This window comes from Mastigoproctus giganteus, chromosome 9 (genome assembly GCF_048544385.1).
Source record: "Mastigoproctus giganteus isolate SK-2022 chromosome 9, ASM4854438v1, whole genome shotgun sequence".
NCBI classification, from domain to species: Eukaryota; Metazoa; Arthropoda; class Arachnida; order Uropygi; family Thelyphonidae; genus Mastigoproctus; species Mastigoproctus giganteus.
This window is the reverse complement of record NC_143583.1, coordinates 163,537,857-163,557,740: the sequence shown is the minus strand read 5'-3', so window position 1 is coordinate 163,557,740 and position 19,884 is coordinate 163,537,857. Positions and strand designations below refer to the sequence as shown.

The window sequence follows — 19,884 nt, the reverse complement described above, 5'->3', positions numbered from 1 at the left end:
ATTTTTTGTAGCATCATCTTGTCCATGAGAGTGCTGTCTCCTTTTTCAATGCACATTTGAATAAGAACTCCTTAAAGTTAACACTTTAGTACCTTTTTCATGTTTGTTGATGAGATAAAATTTTTATTCCATAGAAAGAACAACCCTTTTCCATTTTAAAATGGACATAAATAAATAAATAAAATAAACAAATAAATAAAGGAACTTTGAGAGAATTTTCACATTAGAATACATGACTGCACATGACCATAACGAGCTAGTAGCTAAAAAGCAAATGTAGGGATGCAGTTTCTGAGAAATTCAAGGGTCTTATCTATAGGAACACTACAAAATGTAAACAATACCGGCAAAAGAACCCATGTATTTCTTTTTGTTATCTAATTCAGACTAACCTTGTCTTCCACGGGCTGTAGAGAAACCTCAGTTATCAGTCCCTAATCGAGAGTTTAATGCAATTTAAATAAAAATAAACAGGTAATCAAGAGTTTAATGCAATTTAAATAAAAAAATACCAAAGTAATGAGTAAAGTTTAATACTTACACTCAACTTTGTTTTTGGCAAGCTGATAGTCAGATCTTAATGAACGTACTTTATGTATAATGGTCTGCACAAATTCAACCTCTTTCTCTAATTCTTCATCTCTCCAACAATACTGTTAAAAATTCAAAAATTACTATTACGTTATTTGTATAGTCTTCTTAATTATTAATCATTTAAAATATTAAACTGTGAGTTATCATATCTAAATTCTAACTGTTTACATTCCAATGAAAAAACTTTTTTCCCTCCAAAATTTTCACAAAAGTAGGAACTGCTGATCCCAAAAGAAACTGTTAGTTATTTTATTTATTAACCTCTATGTCACTATGTGGGGTAACTGTGTACTTTACTGGTAGTAAAACAATCAATAGTAAAAATCATTGGGCAGTTAGTGAAAGGTACTTGGAAGAGTAATCAGCATCCTGTGCAACAGCAAAAAAGAAAATTTCTGTTTTCACTGATTTTAGCCTGAAAAAATGCTTTATGCAATTTTTTTAAAAGTTATTTCATTTCTTGAGAGGAACTGAAGTTCTTAAATAATTTTATTCTTGTTCTATAGAGTGAAAAGACTGTCTTATAGACACACATTATACATACACTGTAAACATGTGCCAAAAATTGCTATTTTTTTGTGATTTTTTTTAAATAATAAAATAAATATAAAATATTGCCACATTGAATAAATACTGTGTACTCTTTAAGTACTTAAAAATGCAGTGGCCAGAAGAGTACATGACTATAACATAGTTAAATGCCTGATTAGTGACTGTTTCATAAAACACTACAAAAATTTGCCTAAGTGATGTATTATAAACATAGATTGCTCTCATTTCTTCATCACAGAAACATCTAATGAGTTGGCTGGAATTTTTTCCCCAGAAATTTTCTGTTATTTAAACTCCATTATATTTTCTCTTGATAATATAAGAAAGATGTTTCAACATGTCCATTGGGAAGGCTGAGAAGTAAGTAAAAAGACGAATGAAGAATATACTCATCATAACTAATTAAACTTGCTAGCAGTCATGTGAAATCACACAACATATAGCCACTTTAATTTTGATCATATTTAATAGTTTTCAAATTTGTAATAGAAACATTGCAGTAAAAAATTACCTTGCACAGTGCTGTTCACTTAAGTACAGCACTATGCTCTGTACTTAAGTAAACAGAATGATTTTTAGGATAAAAAAAAACAAAAAAACATGAATGACAATATGGCTTCCACATAACAAACAATGGGTTAATGATGTCATAATGCCAAGTACTGCAAATCGAATTTCAGGGATTATACTCAAATGCAAAATCACAATCACTCTCTCTTTTAGGTCAATAAAATATTGCCTTCAGGATAAGAGATCTTAAAACCATATTTAATGAAGTCATTATAATTACATAAAAACAGCAAGGTGTTTTTTGCAACTGTTATAGAATTAGGAGAAATATCCCTAAGATATTGTGATAGACTGTAGGGGCTTACTCTCCGGAAGACTAAACAATGAAGAAAAAAAATGTCCTATAGAGATTAGATAACTTTACAGCAAACAGCCAAACATAACAAAAGGAGGAAACAACAATAAACACTAAGGCTAAATAATTAGTTAAATTTTAAAATAAGACAGATTTTAATAAATAAAGAGACAGTATGTAATACGAGGGGGGGGGTATCAAAAAGTTCGTACCCTTACCTAGAAATAATAGCCCTAGAAAGGTGAAACTTCACAGGAACTTTAATCCTTTTCTATGTACTCTCCATGAACAGTACTACATTTCTCCCATCTATGGATCAGTTGTTTAATGCCTTGATCATAGAAGTCTGCACTTTTTGCCTGAAATCACGATTCCACTTCACTGATGACTTCCTGAGACGAATCAAAGCGGTGTCCACACGTCTTTAACTCTCCGGATCATACTGGTATACCCAGCATTCATCATTTGTCACCAACTGATCAAAAGAGTTCTCAACATCCACATTAGGCGAGAACATTACATTCGACATTGCTTCTGCAAAGGCATCAGCAATCTTGGAATCCACTGTGCAGAGACCTTAGACATGTGCAGATGGTCACGTAAAATGCTGTGGGCAGACCCATAACTAATTCCCACTGCATTTGCGATGAAATGAATTGTCACACATCTGTTACTCAGCACCAGCTGCTCAACTTTTGCAACTGTCTCACTGTCTGTGGATGTTGATGGCCTTCCTTCTCTTAGCTCGTCAAAGACACTTGTATGACCGCACTAGAACTCCTGTTTCCACTTTTTTACAGTGCCATAAAATGGACAATTCTGCCCCCACACACAGCTTTAATTTTTTCATAAATTTACTGAGTTTTCTTGGCCTGCAAATGCAGAAACTTGATCACTGCTCGATACTCCACTTTGTGAACCATAGTGTCCTTCCTCAGATTCCGGGCTCCACCTCTGGTGTACAATCACCTACAGCAATGAAATTTCACACGTTCGTTATTGAATACGTACACAACTTATATTAAAAACAGTATCTTCCTACTGACGTTTTATCTAGGTCAGGGTATGAACTTTCTGATACACCCTCGTATATACATTTTTTTTTGTACATTAATGCAAAAATTCAGCTTATTGCAATTGAAAATAGGTGTAGTTCAGATGGTACTAAACTGAATAGATTAATTCTCCAGTCCCACCCCTAAATGGGAACTACTTATGGGAATGTTTCTAGAGCAAAAAAACTTGAAAACATGAATCCTCTTTTGTTGTATGGTCTTGTGCCTGTTTTTCTTATGGGTTATTTTATTTAAGCTTCTCCCCTTCATTGTTTACCTCTGGAAAAAAATACTGACATTTGTCATCTGACTGACATGGATTTAATCTTCCAAAACTAAGGATTATAAATTCAAATTGCAGGGGTTGCAGTTTAGATTAGATTGTAGGAAATTTTCTTTTAGTCAGTGAGTCATTGATTACTGAAACTAGTTGCCCTTGCAGGTAGTTGAGGCTGCCAGTTTGAATAAATTCAAAGGTCAACTGGATAGTTATCTGTGTGAAGAGGGAAGCATATAATTTGCATTTTCTTATCTACTTGTTTTTTTTTTTTGTTTTTTTTTACCAGTGCAGCAAAAGCCTGTGGCATCCTTGCACTATATGGCGAATACTATTTACTATTATTAAAAGAACAAACTATAAAAAAATATATATATATAATAATAATAATAATAATAAATAAAAATACTTCCCCAGACAGCTTAACTAGAAAAAGGAACAAAATACTTATTCAAACTAGCAATAAACTATTTGGTATTTACAAAAGCAATTTAATGTAAGGTAGAGTTTTTCATTTAGCTATTCTTTATCATCTTTATATGCAGTTAAGTTCAGCTTCATTTCTTGTAAAAATCCTCGAAACTATTATATCAAAATCTAAACTGCAATGGACTGATACTGCTATCAAAAAAGACAATCAACTGATATGGTACTGCACAAAAAAAATATAAATAAAATCTGTTTTATACTGGAAGCCAGTACATGGAAACACCTAATTACATAAAGGTGAAAGTTCCATTCAACTAGTTTGCTATTTTCTTGCTATAGAACAATTTATTCAGATCAAAATAAGACCTCAAGGCCGCAATTCACCAAAAATCACTGGATCCATGATATCCTACTTGGCATCCTGTTACTGAACAATTAATTAGAAACCCTGTGTAGAAATAAACTGTTGACAGCACCTCTTGCCAGAAAATGCAGTTGGAATTGAGACATTTGGAAAGAAGAGGGCAACAGGTAAAAAATTCTTATTAACTTTAAATTCGATTTATTTTACTTATCATGGTATTCATACTACTCAAATTGAATAGTGCGGATAAAAACTAAAAATATATAATGCAATATGCATAAATTTTATATAGTAATTATCCATTAGAAGTTCTGTATATGTTATATTCATTTTAACATAATAGTAATTTGGTTTATCTTTTTTTCCTTTCTGCCCTTAAAAAACAGCCTGTGTATGGTCTGAGAATTGGTTTCAGTAAGGTTCCTGAAATGTTACCGTTATTTAGCTATTAACTAAATCACTATAAACTATCTAAATATTCATGTGGTATAGGGTGGCCACTGAAAGACTGAAGGGTTTGAAAAAGTCATAACTTGTTCATTTTTAATCTTTTTTATTTTCTTTTTTTACAGGTCATAGAGCATCCCTTGGAGATTAAAATGTGGCCACTGAAAGACTGACCACCCTTTCAGAATCTTCTGAAGCGAAGTTCTGGCAATGCCTAGTTGAGCAGAGCGACGACAGGTAGAGGCAGATGGATTCTCAGGGACACTCTGCTGTGCAGCTTCCACCGCTGCGTCAGTGCGCACAGTGCGCTTAGGACCTCTTCCCGGAAGATCGCCGACTGATCCAATTCTTTCAAACCAGGCGATTAGGTTCCGAATCATGTTATCGCTAGGAGGACTTTAAAATGTTGCCGGTATTTTCTCTGAGTTTCAATAATTGATCTTTCACTGGAATAGAAAAACCCAAAGAGTTTTACTCATTGCTGGACATCATATGTAGCCATTTTAATCTCCAAGAGATGCTCTATAACCTGTAAAAAAAGAAAATAAAAAAGATTAAAAATGAACAAGTTATGACTTTTTCAAACCCTTCAAGTCTTTCAGTGGCCACCCTGTATAAGAGTGGTTATTAGAGAAACCTAGATTCCTTAGCTGCCATGAGAAATTGAATTTCTCCATAGCATGTTATTAAATTAAAATGTTACATACACTGATAAAGAATGCAATTCCTCACTATAATTATTTCTTAGGAAGAACAGGTTTTTTTCTTTATCTTCCAATGGCAGTTTTTTTTAATTTGAAACATATTTACTGAGTTTGAGACATTGGAGTCAATAAATTATAGAATTTCTGGATAACATATTTCCAGAGGTAGATGGATTGAATGAGGACAACCATTTCTTTGCCCTCCCCAATATAAACTGAAAGGACAGAATTCATGGGATACCTGGTTCCTGGGCAACACGATTCTGTCACCCCTCTCACTAGCAGATGAACCCACCGCTCAGCAGGTATACAGGTACACTGAATCACTGCATTCACATAGACAGTAATTTGATGTCAGTATGGATAAATGTCATGAGTTAACCCACTCTGAAAGAGGGATGATAGTGGATGCTCGACGCATGGGTCACTCTATTGCGGAGATGGTACAGAAATTGTACTATCCCCATTTGACAGTATCAAGAGTATATTGGGAATACACCATTTCGGAATAACATCTCATCATGGGCAGAGAAAGGTCGTGGATGAACGTGGCAGATGACACCTGTCTCGCATTGTTTCAGTCAACTGGAGAGAGACAGTGGCACAAATCACTGCCAACTTCAACAAGGGAGGTGACAAAAATGTCCCCATCAAGACCATCAGGCGATCATTAGCTGCAATAGGTTATGGGAGCTGCCAAACTACCAGAGTCCCAAAGCTATGCACCCATCACATCAACAAGGAACTGTTCAGGCAGGTGAATGGTCAGTAATGATCTGGGGCGTGTTCAGCTGGCACACGTTGGGAGCTCTGGCACGTCTAGCCGCATCTCTGAATGGTCCAGGTTACGTATCCATCCTTCTAGACCATCTGCATCCCTTTGTGGTCATTGTGCACCCACAGGGCAATGGACTCTTCCAGCAGGACAATGCACCTCCCCAGAGAGCCACGGTGACTAGAACATGGTTCAAAGAGCATTGTGTAGATTTTACTACCATGGAATGGGCTCCCCGTTCACCAGACCTGAACCCTGTGGAGAATCTTTGGGATGCTGTGGAAAGGTCCATTCGAGCTTTGGAACCTCCACCCACAAATGCGACGGAATTATGGATAGTGGTGCAGCAAGCAAGGATGGAAATACCTGTGGAACGCTTTTGTGAACTAGTGGGACTCGATGCTCTGCCACGTGACTGCCCTCATCCAGCAGGTGGGCCAACTGTTACTAGGTAGGTATCCTGCGATTTCTGTCCACTCAGTGTAAATGTTATAAATATTATGAATATTTAACTAGATGGAACAGAAGATCCTTTCAAGGATGACATATTTTGGGCCACAAATTGAGTGCATGCAAAAACCTATTAATGTATGGAAACTTCGGGTTGATGTTTCAAATAAAATAAATTTTTTTGCTTTATGTGGCTTACTTTTTGTTTTTACAACAGTTTGTAATATGGCGAGTATTAAATGAGTACCCTGTTTTTTCCTTCTCCATTTATAGTTATCTTAATCCCTGAACAAAATCTAATTTCTCTATTTAGAATAGCATTAATATCTGGGGGGGGGGTTCACTCAATATCTAAAAAATTTTGTTTCCTGCTTTGTTTTTGGACTTCTGAACAACTGTCCTTCAACTAACCTTCAACAAATCTGACACCTACCTTTGAATTATGTTCTCATATTTAGAATGGTGTTTCTAGATAAGAGAACAAGATTCTTATATCTGGGAACCTAAAATATCTCTAACAATCAAAGGTTTACCTTAAATCTCTGACAAAAGTAAGTATTAGGTTAATCAGAAGAAATGCCAAATTAGTTGTGTGAACCTTTGTATTATGGAGATAATTCTTCATTCTATCGAATTATTCTGTAATCAGTGAATGTATCACAGATAAAGTCAATTTATATGAGAACCAAAATACCCACCTCGCTGGTCTCAGGATAAGCAGTAACACAGATGCTTGGTGGAGAACACGAGGACCTCCTCTTCAACCTTTGGAATAATTCCTCTGTTACAAAAGGCATAAATGGACTGAGCAATCGCAATCCAGTGTCAATAGCAGTGTAGAGAATTTGCTTGGATGTTTCAATGGCCTGTTTGTCATCACTCTGGAACAGTGACTTCAGAGCTTCCTTAAAAAAAAAATTAAAGCTATAAATAATCAGTATGGTCATCAAAGTGATATTAAAAATCACTGTCACTTGAAACTAACTTTATGGTCAAAAAAGAATGTTTCTGATTATCAAGTTATAGTTTCAAAGGGAGGTGGCTGTTAAAAAAAGAATGATTATAAAATAAAATCCTCCAATTATTTCTATAATTCAATGACACTTAGAACTATTTTTTGCGTAAGCACATGCAATACACAGTCACATGCCTATGGCAGTAGTTTAAAGATGCTTATAGTCATTTTTGCCTAGGTAATTAGGGCTGACATATAAGCTCTTAAATGATTCAGGTGTTTATGTATCTGCAGTAATCAGTCAAAACCTCAAAACTATTACTCAATGTATGACTTTGAGGATGGTATTCATACTTATATGAGCTGTGTCTGTGCGTGTTGGGTCCCAAGATTGTTGATATCAGAATAAAAAAAACTGAGTGTGTTGATACATATTAGTTGATAACAAGTTGATATATAAAGTCGATTCTGGTTAACCGGTTAATCAAGACAGATCAATTTGGCTCAATTAAGCGGCTGCCCCAATTAAGCAAAATTTTAATGAGCTGAAAAGCACATTCTAAACGAGGCAAAAAGGTATGAATAAAATAAAGGGAATGTGGTATTTAAAGAAAGCACACTATATTTAAGTTATATTGGTACAAACATTTATTTAAAAATAACTAAAGCTAAAAGCAAACAAAATGTACGTATGTACAATGTAGATACAGTATAGAATAATGTCCGTGTCAAGCAAAGGTCACACATTACTTAAGGGTTCTTACTTTGAAAAAAATTATGAAGTGTACCCTGACGTGTTCTTTTTACGGACTGCAATTGAACAAAGTCGGCGCAGGTATCTAATGCTGACAAAGGACTGCCTTCATTGCCTTCCTGCATGAAATAACATCTCAATTCAGCGATACATTTCCTGGTATCCTGGTTAGTCACTGACTTAAGTATATCATTGTCATCATTTTCTTGGTCTTTTGGTGTCTTTGAGTGTTTTGCCGCAATTTGTTCAATAATCGTTTCCTCATAATCTTCATTTTCATCATGGCATTGAAGGTTATTGTCAACTGTTAAAAATTCTTCACAATTTTGGCCCTATTGCAGTTCCAAAGCCATTTCATTTTCTGTACAGCTTATCACGTCTGAATCACAATTAGTCGTGAGTGAAACCACATTTAGCAAAACAATTCCGAATTGTTTTGCTGCTTATTCCTCGCCAGCTATCGGCGATAAATTGTACAGCTTTTAACATTGAAACTTTTGCACTAACCTCTATTGATTTCGAAGATGATGTCAGCAGATTTTCCTCAATTGCTTCAAGGATGTGATTAACCAGCTTTCCGCGATAATAGGTCTTCAAATTTTTTACAATTCCCGCATCCATAGGCTGTATCAGGGAGTTTTAGGGGATAAAAATTCCAGTTCAATATTTTTTAAACCAGCTACATTAGAGTGTGCAGTGCAGTTGTCCAATATCAACAGAATTTTTCTGGACTTCCGTTGCAGTTCCAAGTCCCAGTTCATTAGCCATTGCGTAAAAATATATGTGATCATCCACGCCTTCTTATTGGCATAATACGAAACTGGCAAACTGCCTATTGTAAGCCCATTGAAACAACGAGGTTTGGCACATTTACCAATAACCAAAAGTTTGAGTTTATCATTTCCTGACATGTTTGAGCAGCACAACACTGTTACATGATCCACTGCTTTCTTTGAACTGGACAGTGTTATGCGTTGATAGCTGAGGGAACCATCCAGCGTAGCATGATAATACAGACCTGTTTCATCGGCATTGTATATATCATCTCCACTAAATTTTTTAAGCAACTGGCAGTTTTTCAGATTTCCATTGCTCGGCACTCGTAGCATCAGCACTGTCCTTCTCGCCATGTGCTTTTTTGTAACTAATGTCATGTCTACACTTCCATCGAGACAATCAACCATCCGTCGCTTTGAAATTTACGTGACCTAGCTTTTTGGCTAACTCTTATGACTTGGTTTTTAGAATAGGGCCGCTTACACGCACCCCCTCGTTTAGATACAGTGGAAAACCATTGATTCCAAGCATCTTCGACGTCTGGATCTTTGCCTTCCCTCTTTCGCTTATGAGATGTTTTCTTTAAATCCACGCGCAATGTTCACTTCTCTCTAAGTTTTTCTTGTTGCTGTAACAGTCGTGAAATTGTAGATTTTGGCACCTTTATTATCTCCGCTAGCTGACGATGACTAATGTTGGGAGGTTGACTTTTTATCTTGTCAAGAATAGCGATTTTTTCTGAAAGCGACAAATCTTTACGTGGCATCTTGACAGGGGTCTTAAATGTACTGAAAAAAAAGGGGGGGGGGAACCAAAATCAGTGCACAGTTTTTAATCTATTCTAACCCACAAGATGTATACATATGTACCTAGTGTGAATGTAAACAAGTGTATATTTGTTTACGATCAAAATTTCTTCAGAATCCAATTACCACAACACAGAACAAATGTAAAACAACCACTGTACAGCACGACTTCGCAATAACTGATTCAGCTGCTGCCCGCATGATCTCTTTGTTAGGAACCATCTAAATTAGTTTATTGTTCAATAAACTATATATAGATGTTTGTGTGCACCATCTAAATATAGTTTATTGTTCAATCAAGACCTTATTGCCCCAATTAAGCGGCAAATTGGCCCAAATAAGTGGAACAAATTCAGGCCAAATATTTGTTTTGCTTCTGTTCTTCCTAATTTGCCCCAAATAAGCGGCTGCCCCGATTAAGCGGTGCCCCAATTAACCAGAATGCACTGTACTTGTTAACGACAGAGATTGTTTCTACAGGGATGGGATACGCTTAAATAGAAAGGGTACAAGAATATTTGCTGATGCTATCGAGGCAGTGTTAGGTGGGTCAGAAAATTGCTAGCTTGTGGGGATTCAAAGGCTAATAGATTAATGGTAGCCACAGACAGAGGTAAAAGCGATTCTTGCACTGATTCTGTTGGAATGAGCAGCAGCCTGCAAAGCGAGGTACTAGGGTTTTCAAGGGCTGCTGGGAGTCATCATGGAACGAGTAAATACATGGGTTGTGTTAGCGTAACTAAGAGTAAAAGAATACTAGAAGAATAGTAAATAAATTAGATGAATTTGAAGTGCTGGTCAAGACATCAAAGGCAGATCTTGTTGGGATATCAGAGATGTGGTGTCACATGGATAAAAGCAGTGCAGAATTGGAATTTGGGGAGTACAATGTGTACAGAAAGGATAGACAGGACAGGAAGGGAGGAGGGTTATGCTGTTAGTTATGAAACACACAAAAGCTAAGGAGGTGCATCCAATTGACACTGGTAGACAATGCAATGTTGAGTCAGTGTGGTGTGACATAAGCACTGGAAAAGGGAAAATGAGAGTAGGTGTGCGTTATAGGCCTAATGAATATGATGAGTATAATGAGCAATTGTGCAGAGAAATAGAGTGAGCCAGTAAATCAGATTGTGTTATAATGGAGGATTTTAACTTCCTAGATATTGACTGGAACTTGCGGATTGGTCACTTGCACACTAGCAAGACTTTTATGGATTTATTGGATGACTGTTTTCTTCAGCAACATGTCCGAGAAGCAACCAGAGGGAGTAATACTCTTGATCTAATTATCAGCAGTGATTCTTCATGAGTTAAGAATCTGCAGATAAAGGAACCACTAGGTGGCAGTGATCACAGTGTACAGATGTGGAATTTACTTAAAGATATAACTACCATCAGAGGTAAGGGGTACGGTTTTTGCTTTCATAATGGTGACTACAGTGGTCTCAGACAGTTTTTAAATTCTATATGGTGGGATCAACTGATGATGTTACCAATGGTGAATTCTCTTGGGAGGTACTAGGCTTTTCATACCAATTAAGATATACTGTTCGAGGTTTAGGCCTAAATGGATATCACATAAATTAATGCGGCTCGTGGCAGAAAAGAAAAATGCATCGGATGCATATCAATTATCAGGCGACACAGAAGCCTATGGCAGATAAAAGCTAAGTCTGTAATCAAGTCACTAAGGAGATTAGGCAAGCAAAGGCAGATTACAAGAAATTTTTGGCAAAGGATGCAAAGAAAAACAGCAAAGACTTATTTACTTATAACTGAGAGCAAAGTGGAGATGTTAAAGTTAAACTTAAGGAAGGTGCCTGGGGTGGATGGGATCTATCCAGTTATATTAAAGGAGGCACCAAAGGAAGTAAGCAAATCCTTAGCCGTAATTATAAGAGCTTCCTTGGACTCAGTGGAGGTCCCCATGGAATGGAGATGTGCAAATGTGTTCCTAATTCACAAAGGAAAATAAAAGGGTGACACGGGTAATTACGGACCTGTTAGTCTAACTTCTGTTGCAGAGAAAATAATGGAGTCACTGGTTAAAGAAGCATTGCAGGATCATCTAGGCCAGACTGTAGTAATAATTCAGACACAGCATGGGTTTGTTAAGGGGAAGTCTGGTCTAACAAATTTGATTGGATACTATGATGTGGTGACAAAGGAATCGGATGCAAAAAATAATTTTGATATTATATACTTGGATTTTAGGAAAGCTTTTGATACTATGGCACATGGAAGACTACTGCACAAATTGGAGCAGCTTGTTGTTGTTTGGTTTTTTAAGGAGCATTAGCAACTAAGGCCATATTGCTCCGGGTTATGCGGTGGTCATTCCCTGACCTTTCCGCATCCTCCGTATTTGGTGGTGACAGGCTCGAACCCTGGTTTAATCAAGAAGCGTGTGCTACGCACTGCTGCTCCTTCCCACCTGGCTACGGAGGCGCCAATTGGAGCAGCATGGTATTAAGGGCAAGTTGCTACAATGGATAAAAGGATGGTTGAGTGGGAGAAGACAGAGAGTGGTTATCAATGGACACTGCTCTGCATGGACTAAAGTTATTAGTGGAGTCCCCCAGGGTTCGGTATTGGGCCCATTGTTGTTTTCGGTATTTATCAATGATATTGATGAAGGTATATAAAGGTTAATGTCTAAGTTGGCAGATTATATGAAGGCTGGCAGGTTTGTTAATAACAGTAATGATAGTCCGTTACTGCCACAGGATCTGGAAAAGTTGAGCAGATAGGCTGAGAGGTGGGAACTGAAGTTTAACATTGACAAATGTAAAGTACTCCAGATAGCAGTAACCCCAGAGTGCCATATCAACTGGGCAGTACTACACTCAGGGTAGTGGAGAATGAAAACGAGCTGGGGGTAATTGTTCAGTCATATATGAAATTTTCTGAACAATGCAAAAAGGCTGCAAGAGTAGCTCACGGTGTCTATTTTGCTAGCAGGGATAAGGAAGTGATTGTCCTCTTGTATAAGGCAATGGTCAGGCCACACCTCGAGTAACATATATAGGTTTGAAGGCCTCATTTTAGAAAGGATGTAGAGCTGCTGGAACGAGTACAGAGAAAGGCAACAAGATTGGTGAGTGGAACAAAAGGTTGGTGTTACCAAGAAAGGCTTAAGTTCTGCAAATTGCAGCTTCTGGAGACTAGGCACCTGCAACGTTGTTGTTGTTGTTTGGTTTTTAGGAGCATTAGCAACTAAGGCCATATTGCTCCGGGATATGCGGTGGTCATTCCCTGACCTTTCCGCATCCTCCGTATTTGGTGGTGACGGGCTCGAACCCCGGTCTAATCAAGAAGCGCGTGCTACACACTGCTGCTCCTTCCTACCTGGTTACGGAGGCACCACCTGCAACATGATCTAACTGAAGTGTATAAGACCTTGAATGGATTGAGCAAGCTCAATGCTAATGGGATTCTTCCTCTTGCCCAGATTACTCACCTGAGGGGGCATAAATTTAAATTGAGGAAAGATAATTGTGGAATAGATGTGCAGAAATTCGCCTTTAGCCAGTGGGTGGCTGATAGTTGGAACAAACATCCATCTGTTGTAGTGGAGGTCAGCAACTTAAATAAGTTCAAGGGAGAACTAGACAAACATTTGGAGTGACTAGATGGGTGAAATGGGAAGGTTTTTTTTTTTTTTTTTTTTTTTTTTTTGGCTGATGCTATATATAAGCTTTATTTCTTGCATCATATGCCCTACTAATGCTAATTTTGGTTTTAAAATAAGGAAAATGGTTGCTAAAGGTAATGGCAACTTCCTGGAAAAGATTATTAAGCAGAGCCTCACATAAAAACTTCCAACTTTTACAAAGCCAAAAAAAGCAAATGCAGATCTGCTGTTATGAATTTTTTTTTTTTTTTTTTTAATATTATTGGAACAATGTACACCATACACATGTTATGCAATTCCGTACAACAATTACTGCCTAGTATTATGTTTCTGTACTTAAGACATTATAAGAAGAGCCACTGGAAGCATCCTCATCTCAAAGTGGTGTTGGATACTTCAACATGAGATCACATGTCCTCACACTGCTATAAATGTCACAGAGTTCCTGGCTTCTACCAATGCCAAATACTATCACATCCTTCATTTAGTCCAAACCTGGCACCTTGTGACTTTTACACATTCCCTACATTAAATACATACATAAATTTTAAAATAAAATTTGTGAAAAGTGCATGACATCAAAAACGACTACTTTAGAAAAAAACTACCATCAAAAATTTGGATGCACATTAAAGTAAACAATTTTTTAATTATTTACAATTATTCTCTTTAGAAGTCCATATAAGTAAAAATTAAGAGAAAAACCTTGAGAGAAAAATTCCACCAATACTAGGTGATAGATACAGAAGGTCAATAAGTGGTGAATAGAGAATAAATCAGTACATAATGACAGCAACAAATAGAAAAAAAAGGTGGGGGAGAGGAATAAATCAAGATAAAGGGTATTGCAGAAGGAATGGCACCTAAAATAAGGAAAATGCCAATTAATTCAAATTTAGTGGCACCCTCTTGATGGTACCATATACAAGTTATGTGAAATATTACTATAAGCAGAGACAAAAACAACCAACCAAAACAATGTGACTGCTTTGTAAGGGCTCTTATTTATTATATTATAATTTGTTGCTATGTAAAGTAACACAACTGATTTGCTTAATGTTTGAAATGCAGCAATTCCAAGGCTCTTGGTAACCTTGCAGTGCCCTTCCAATGCAATGGGGCTCAACGATCAGTCTGTTTTAATTTATTTTGACTTCACTGTAGTAGTTATGTTGTAGTGGTTGGTTTTCAGTTTTCTTTTATAAAGTTATTTCACATACAATTCGATCTTGGTGCCATCAACAGAAAGCCAATAAATTTCTGTTAACTGTCTTTTATTCTAAATAATTTTAAGATTATATATTTTTTGCTTTTTTTCAGACTCCTTCCCACCCACTTTTTGTAGTTAAAGTTAGTACAAATTTTTTGTATTTGCTTCCTTCCTGGCTAACCACTCTACTGAATAAATAAATATCCATTGATTTGTTGTGCCAGGCAAAATAACAATTAGCTAGAGACAACAGAGCCGATAAGCCAAGGCCAGAAGGGTTTACATCAGATCCCAATGATATATAAATAACAACAAACATGTCTTATCTTATTTACATCTATTCATATAATAATAATAAAAAACAGGAATGTGTTAGAGTGGCTGCGAGAGTACATGAGAACAGGCAAAGTTTTTACGGCTCCAGCAAATAGAGAAGTTTTTGCTTTTTTATTAACTTAAATTGGCATATTAATTTATTTTTTAGAGTTGCTTTATATTCCTAGTAATAATACTTTAGTTTAAATTGAATTGACACAGAGATTTTGTAGGTTATTACTTAGTATCGGTAAGGGTATCAAATCCATGTGTGGACAGGTTTTGCAGCTCCTGTGAATGAAAAGTTTTTAATTATACTTAGCCACTTTATTGACTTAATTGTTAGATTAAATTATTTTCTATAAGTAGCTTATAGACCTAGTCAAGCTCAATGGTTTATTTTGAATTTAGATAGCGCGATTTGGAAAGTAAATAATACCTTGTGTCCGTACATTAACCGTTCATAACTTGCCGCCATTGTTAGACAATACAACATGTGCTAGCGTAAGGTTTAACAGAAAACTAGATAACGAGTATAGTAGTATCAATTAATCAGTAAAATTTATTAATCTTATTAAATTTCATTGTCAATTGAATTGTACTTTTTTAACTAAATAAATATAGCGACCTAGTTATTACAAATGTAATATCATAAATTAATACATATAAGTTGACAGGGGATAGGAAAGCCATATAACATAACTCGGAGATAATATTTGATACCGAAATACATATATATAGTGTTATAACTGAATTGGGATATAGGTTTAGGGTTATATTTTGTATTGGAATTTTATTTAACTTGAATAGAAATCATGACTCAGACCAGAGGAGGGGGGGGCGGTTGTCTTCTGAATCACAGTATATTGAAATGCACTGCTTATTTGATGTTTGTGGAGTAATCAGGAAAGGGACTGATATTGCCAAGAGGAATGTCTTTGTGTGTGTGTGTGTGTGCGTGATGTAAGGGGTGCGAGGAAATCGGGCGGCAATTCGGCATTGTTATGGGCTTATATGAGAGCTTGAAGGACAGGGTGGATGCTTAGAAGGATTTAAATTGAGGGGCCCATCAGGCTCTCAGCTGCCCACATTAATGCCAGAGCTGACACTTGAACATCATGCAACACAGTGGCAACCCCCCCAGGCAGAATGCGTTGGTCCCAAATGAACTAGTTGTTGTAGGTGACTCTATTGTGAGGGAAAAAGGGAACACATTGTGCAAAAAGGATAGATGGAACAGGACCAGGGTATGTCTGCCAGGGGCAAAGGTTGATGACGTTGTAGAGCAGATATAATCCTTTAAGGGCACAAAGGGTGATACTGTTGTACACGTTGGCATTAATGATATTAAGAGTAGGAGACCGGCAGAATTACTTAACAAGTAGAAGACAATGATGAAAAAAAGCTGCGAGTTAGGGTTGAATTTGAAAGTGTCTGCAATTCTGCCCAGATACGATAGGAGGGAGTATATGATGAGAGCCTTGTCGATCAATTCTGCCCTGGAGAGATTGTGCAGGGCTCAAGGGGTAGAATTTTTCTCAGCCTGGTCTGTGCTTGTTAATAGGAGAGAGTGCTTCTACAGGGATGGGATACACTTAAATAGAAAGGATGCAAGAATATTTGCTGATGCTATCGAGGCAGAGTTAGGTGGGTCAGAAAACTGCTAGCTTGGGGGGGGGATACACGGACTAATAGATTAACAGTAGCCACTGGCAGAGGTAAAAGTGATTCTTGCACTACTTCTATCTAAAGGCAATTGAGCAGCAGCCTGGAAAGCAAGGCAATGGGAATTTCCAGGACTTCCGGGAGTCATAGTTGAACAAGTAAATACATGGGCTGTGTTAGGGTAACTAAGAGTAGAAACAGGTGCATATATACTTGCATATACACCAATGCTAGGAGTGTAGTTAATAAATTCGATGAGCTTGAAGTGCTAGTCAAGACATCAAAAGCAGATATTGTTGGGATATCAGAGATGTGGTGCCACATGGATAAAAGCAGTGCAGAATTGGAATTTGGGGAGTACAATGTGTACAGAAAGGACAGGAAGGGAGGAGGGGTTAAGTTGTTAGTTAAGAAACACATAAAATCTAAGGAAGTGCATCCAACTGATGTGGGTGGACAATGCAATGTTGAGTCTGTTTGGTGTGACATAAGCACTGGGAAAGGAAAAATGAGAGTAGGTGTGTGTTATAGGTCTAATGAATCTGATGAGTATAATGAGCAATTGAGCAGAGAAATAGAGTGGGCCAATAAATTAGAGTGTCTTATAATGGGGGATTTTAATTTCCCAGATCTTGACTGGAATTTGTGGGTTGGTCACTCACACACTAACAAGACTTTTGTGGATTTATTGGATGATTGTTTTCTACAGCAGCATGTTTGTGAGTCAACTAGAGGGAGTAATACTCTTGATCTGATTATCAGTAGAAATTCTTCATGCATCAAGAATCTTCGGATAAAGGAATCACTAGGTGGCAGTGATCACAGTGTGGTAAAGTGGGATTTATTCAAAGATGTAACTACCATCAAGGGTCAAGGGAAGGGTTTTTGCTTTTGTAAAGGTGACTACGGTGGAACCAACTGATGATGTTACCAACAGCAAATTCGAAATGGGAAGCATCCAAAGAATTAATCTTGGAATTTACTAGGCTTTTCATACCAACAAAGAAATATTGTTCAAGATTTAGGCCTAAATGGATGTCAGATGAACTAATTAGAGATGTGACAAAGAATAAAAATGCATGGGATACATATAAATTAACAGGTGACACAGTAGCCTATGATAGATATAAGCTGGTCTGTAACCAAGTTACAAAGAAGGTTAGGCAGGCAAAGGCAAATTACGAGAAATCTTTGGCAAAGGATGCAAAGCAAAACAGCAAAGAGTTCTTTACTTATGTAAACTCTAGAATGAAGGGGATGAATCAGATTGGTCCACTTGATATCGATGGTTCAACTGTTGATGATCCTGCTCAGGTAGCTAACAAACTAAATGAATATTCTGCATCGACATTCACACATGAGGAGTTATTCAGGGAGGGGAATGCCAGAGGTGTATTCAACTCTGGCAGTAAGCTAGATAATCTTGTAATAACTGAGAGTAAAGTGGAGGAGAAATTGTTGAAGATAAACACAAGGAAAGCACCTGGGGTGGATGGAATCTATCCAGTTATATTGAAGGAGGCGGCAAAGGAAGTAAGCAAACCCTTAGCCATAATTATGAGAGTTTCCCTGGACTCAGGGGAGGTATCCATGGACTGGAGATGTGCAAATGTGACCCCAATCCACAAAGGAGGATCAAAGGGTGACACAGGTAATTACAGACCTGTTAGTTTAACTTCTGATCTAGGGAAATTAATGGAGGTACCGGTTAAAGAAGCATTGCAGGATCATCTAGACAAGACTTCAGTTATAGCTTTGACACAGCATGGATTTGTTAAGGGGAAGTCTTGTCTGACTAATTTGATTGGATACTATGATGTAATCACAAAGGAACTGGATGCAAAGAATAACTTTGATATCATATATTTGGATCTTAGAAAAGCCTTTGATACTGTTGCACATGGAAGACTGCTGCAAAAATTGGAGCAGTGTAGCATTGGAGGCAAATTGCTGCTTTAGATAAAGGGATGGTTGAGTGGGAGAAGAAGACAGAGTGGTAATCAATGGACACTGCTCTTTGTAGGCTAATGTTATTAGTGGAGTCCCTCAGGGTTCAGTGTTGGATCCATTGTTGTTTTCTGTATTTATAAATGATATTGATGATGGTATATCAGACTTAATGTCCATGTTTGCAGACAATATGAAGGTTTTGCAGGGTTGTTAATGACACTAATGACAGTTTACTGCTGCAACAGAATCTAGAAAAGTTGAGCAGATGGGCTGAGAAGTGGCATATGAAGTTTAACATTGACAAATGTAAGGTACTACATATGGGAAGCAGTAATCCCAGAGTAACGTATCAACTCTGTGGTACCACACTGACAGTGGTAGAGAATGAAAAGGACTTTGGGGTAATTGTGCAGGCAGATATAAAGTTTTCTGAGCAGTGCAGATGGTCTGCAAGAGTAGCTCATGGTGTCTTGTCAATTTGTACAGGAATTTTTCTAGCAGGGATAAGGAGGTGATTATCCCCTTGTATAAGACAATGATCAGGCCACGCCTTGAGTACTGTATACAGGTCTGGAGGCCTCATTTTAAGAAGGATGTAGAGCTGTTGGAACGAGTACAGAGAAGGGCAACAAGATTAGTGAATGGAATAAAGGGTTGCTCTTATGAAAAAGGCTGAAGTTTTGTAAATTACAGTGTCTGGAGACTAGGCACCTGCGAGGTGATCAGATTGAGGTGTATAAAGCCTTGAATGGTTTGAGCATGCTCAATGCGGATGGGATTCTTCCTCTTGCTCAGAATAATTGCCTGAGATAGCATAAATTCAAATTGAGGAAAGACGGTTGTAGGATAGATGTGCGGAAGTTTGCCTTTAGCCAGCGGGTGTTGATTGTTGGAACAAACTTCCATCTGTTGTTGTAGAAGCTGATAGCTTAAATAGATTCAAGGCAGAACTTGACAAACATTTGGAGCGAGTGGATGGGTGAAATAAGGGTTTTTTTTGGCTGATGCTATATAAGCTTGCTTTCTTGCATCACGTGCCTATGCTAATGTGCATGCACAAAGAAATAGGCCTACAGGTTAGAAGATAGGATGGCATCAACAATATCCTTGCATTATTACTGGTCTAGGGAATAAGAATATATGAACATTGAGCTGCTGAGTAAGCCTGAGCAATGGATATGGAAAGAACCTTTGAAAAGAAACAATTCGATTGGAAAAAGGAATTAATGATGGCTTCTACCCAGTATCTGGGTAGAAGCTAGCCAATCTTATCCTAAATAGAAAGGGCCTGCCAAGCATTTGG

General features: G+C 37.3%; 1 protein-coding gene across 1 annotated transcript in view; it reads right to left on the bottom strand.

Annotated features, from left to right (window-relative positions):
• Positions 1-19,884, bottom strand: part of ValRS (Valyl-tRNA synthetase) — a 394,022-nt gene that overhangs the window by 48,390 nt on the left and 325,748 nt on the right. Inside the window, exons 22-23 of the mRNA XM_090381628.1 lie at positions 7,211-7,417; positions 542-653 (exon numbers count right to left, since the gene is read on the bottom strand). Of these exons, the coding sequence (XP_090237754.1) occupies positions 542-653; positions 7,211-7,417 (319 nt within the window). The remainder of the gene's footprint in view (positions 1-541; positions 654-7,210; positions 7,418-19,884) is intronic.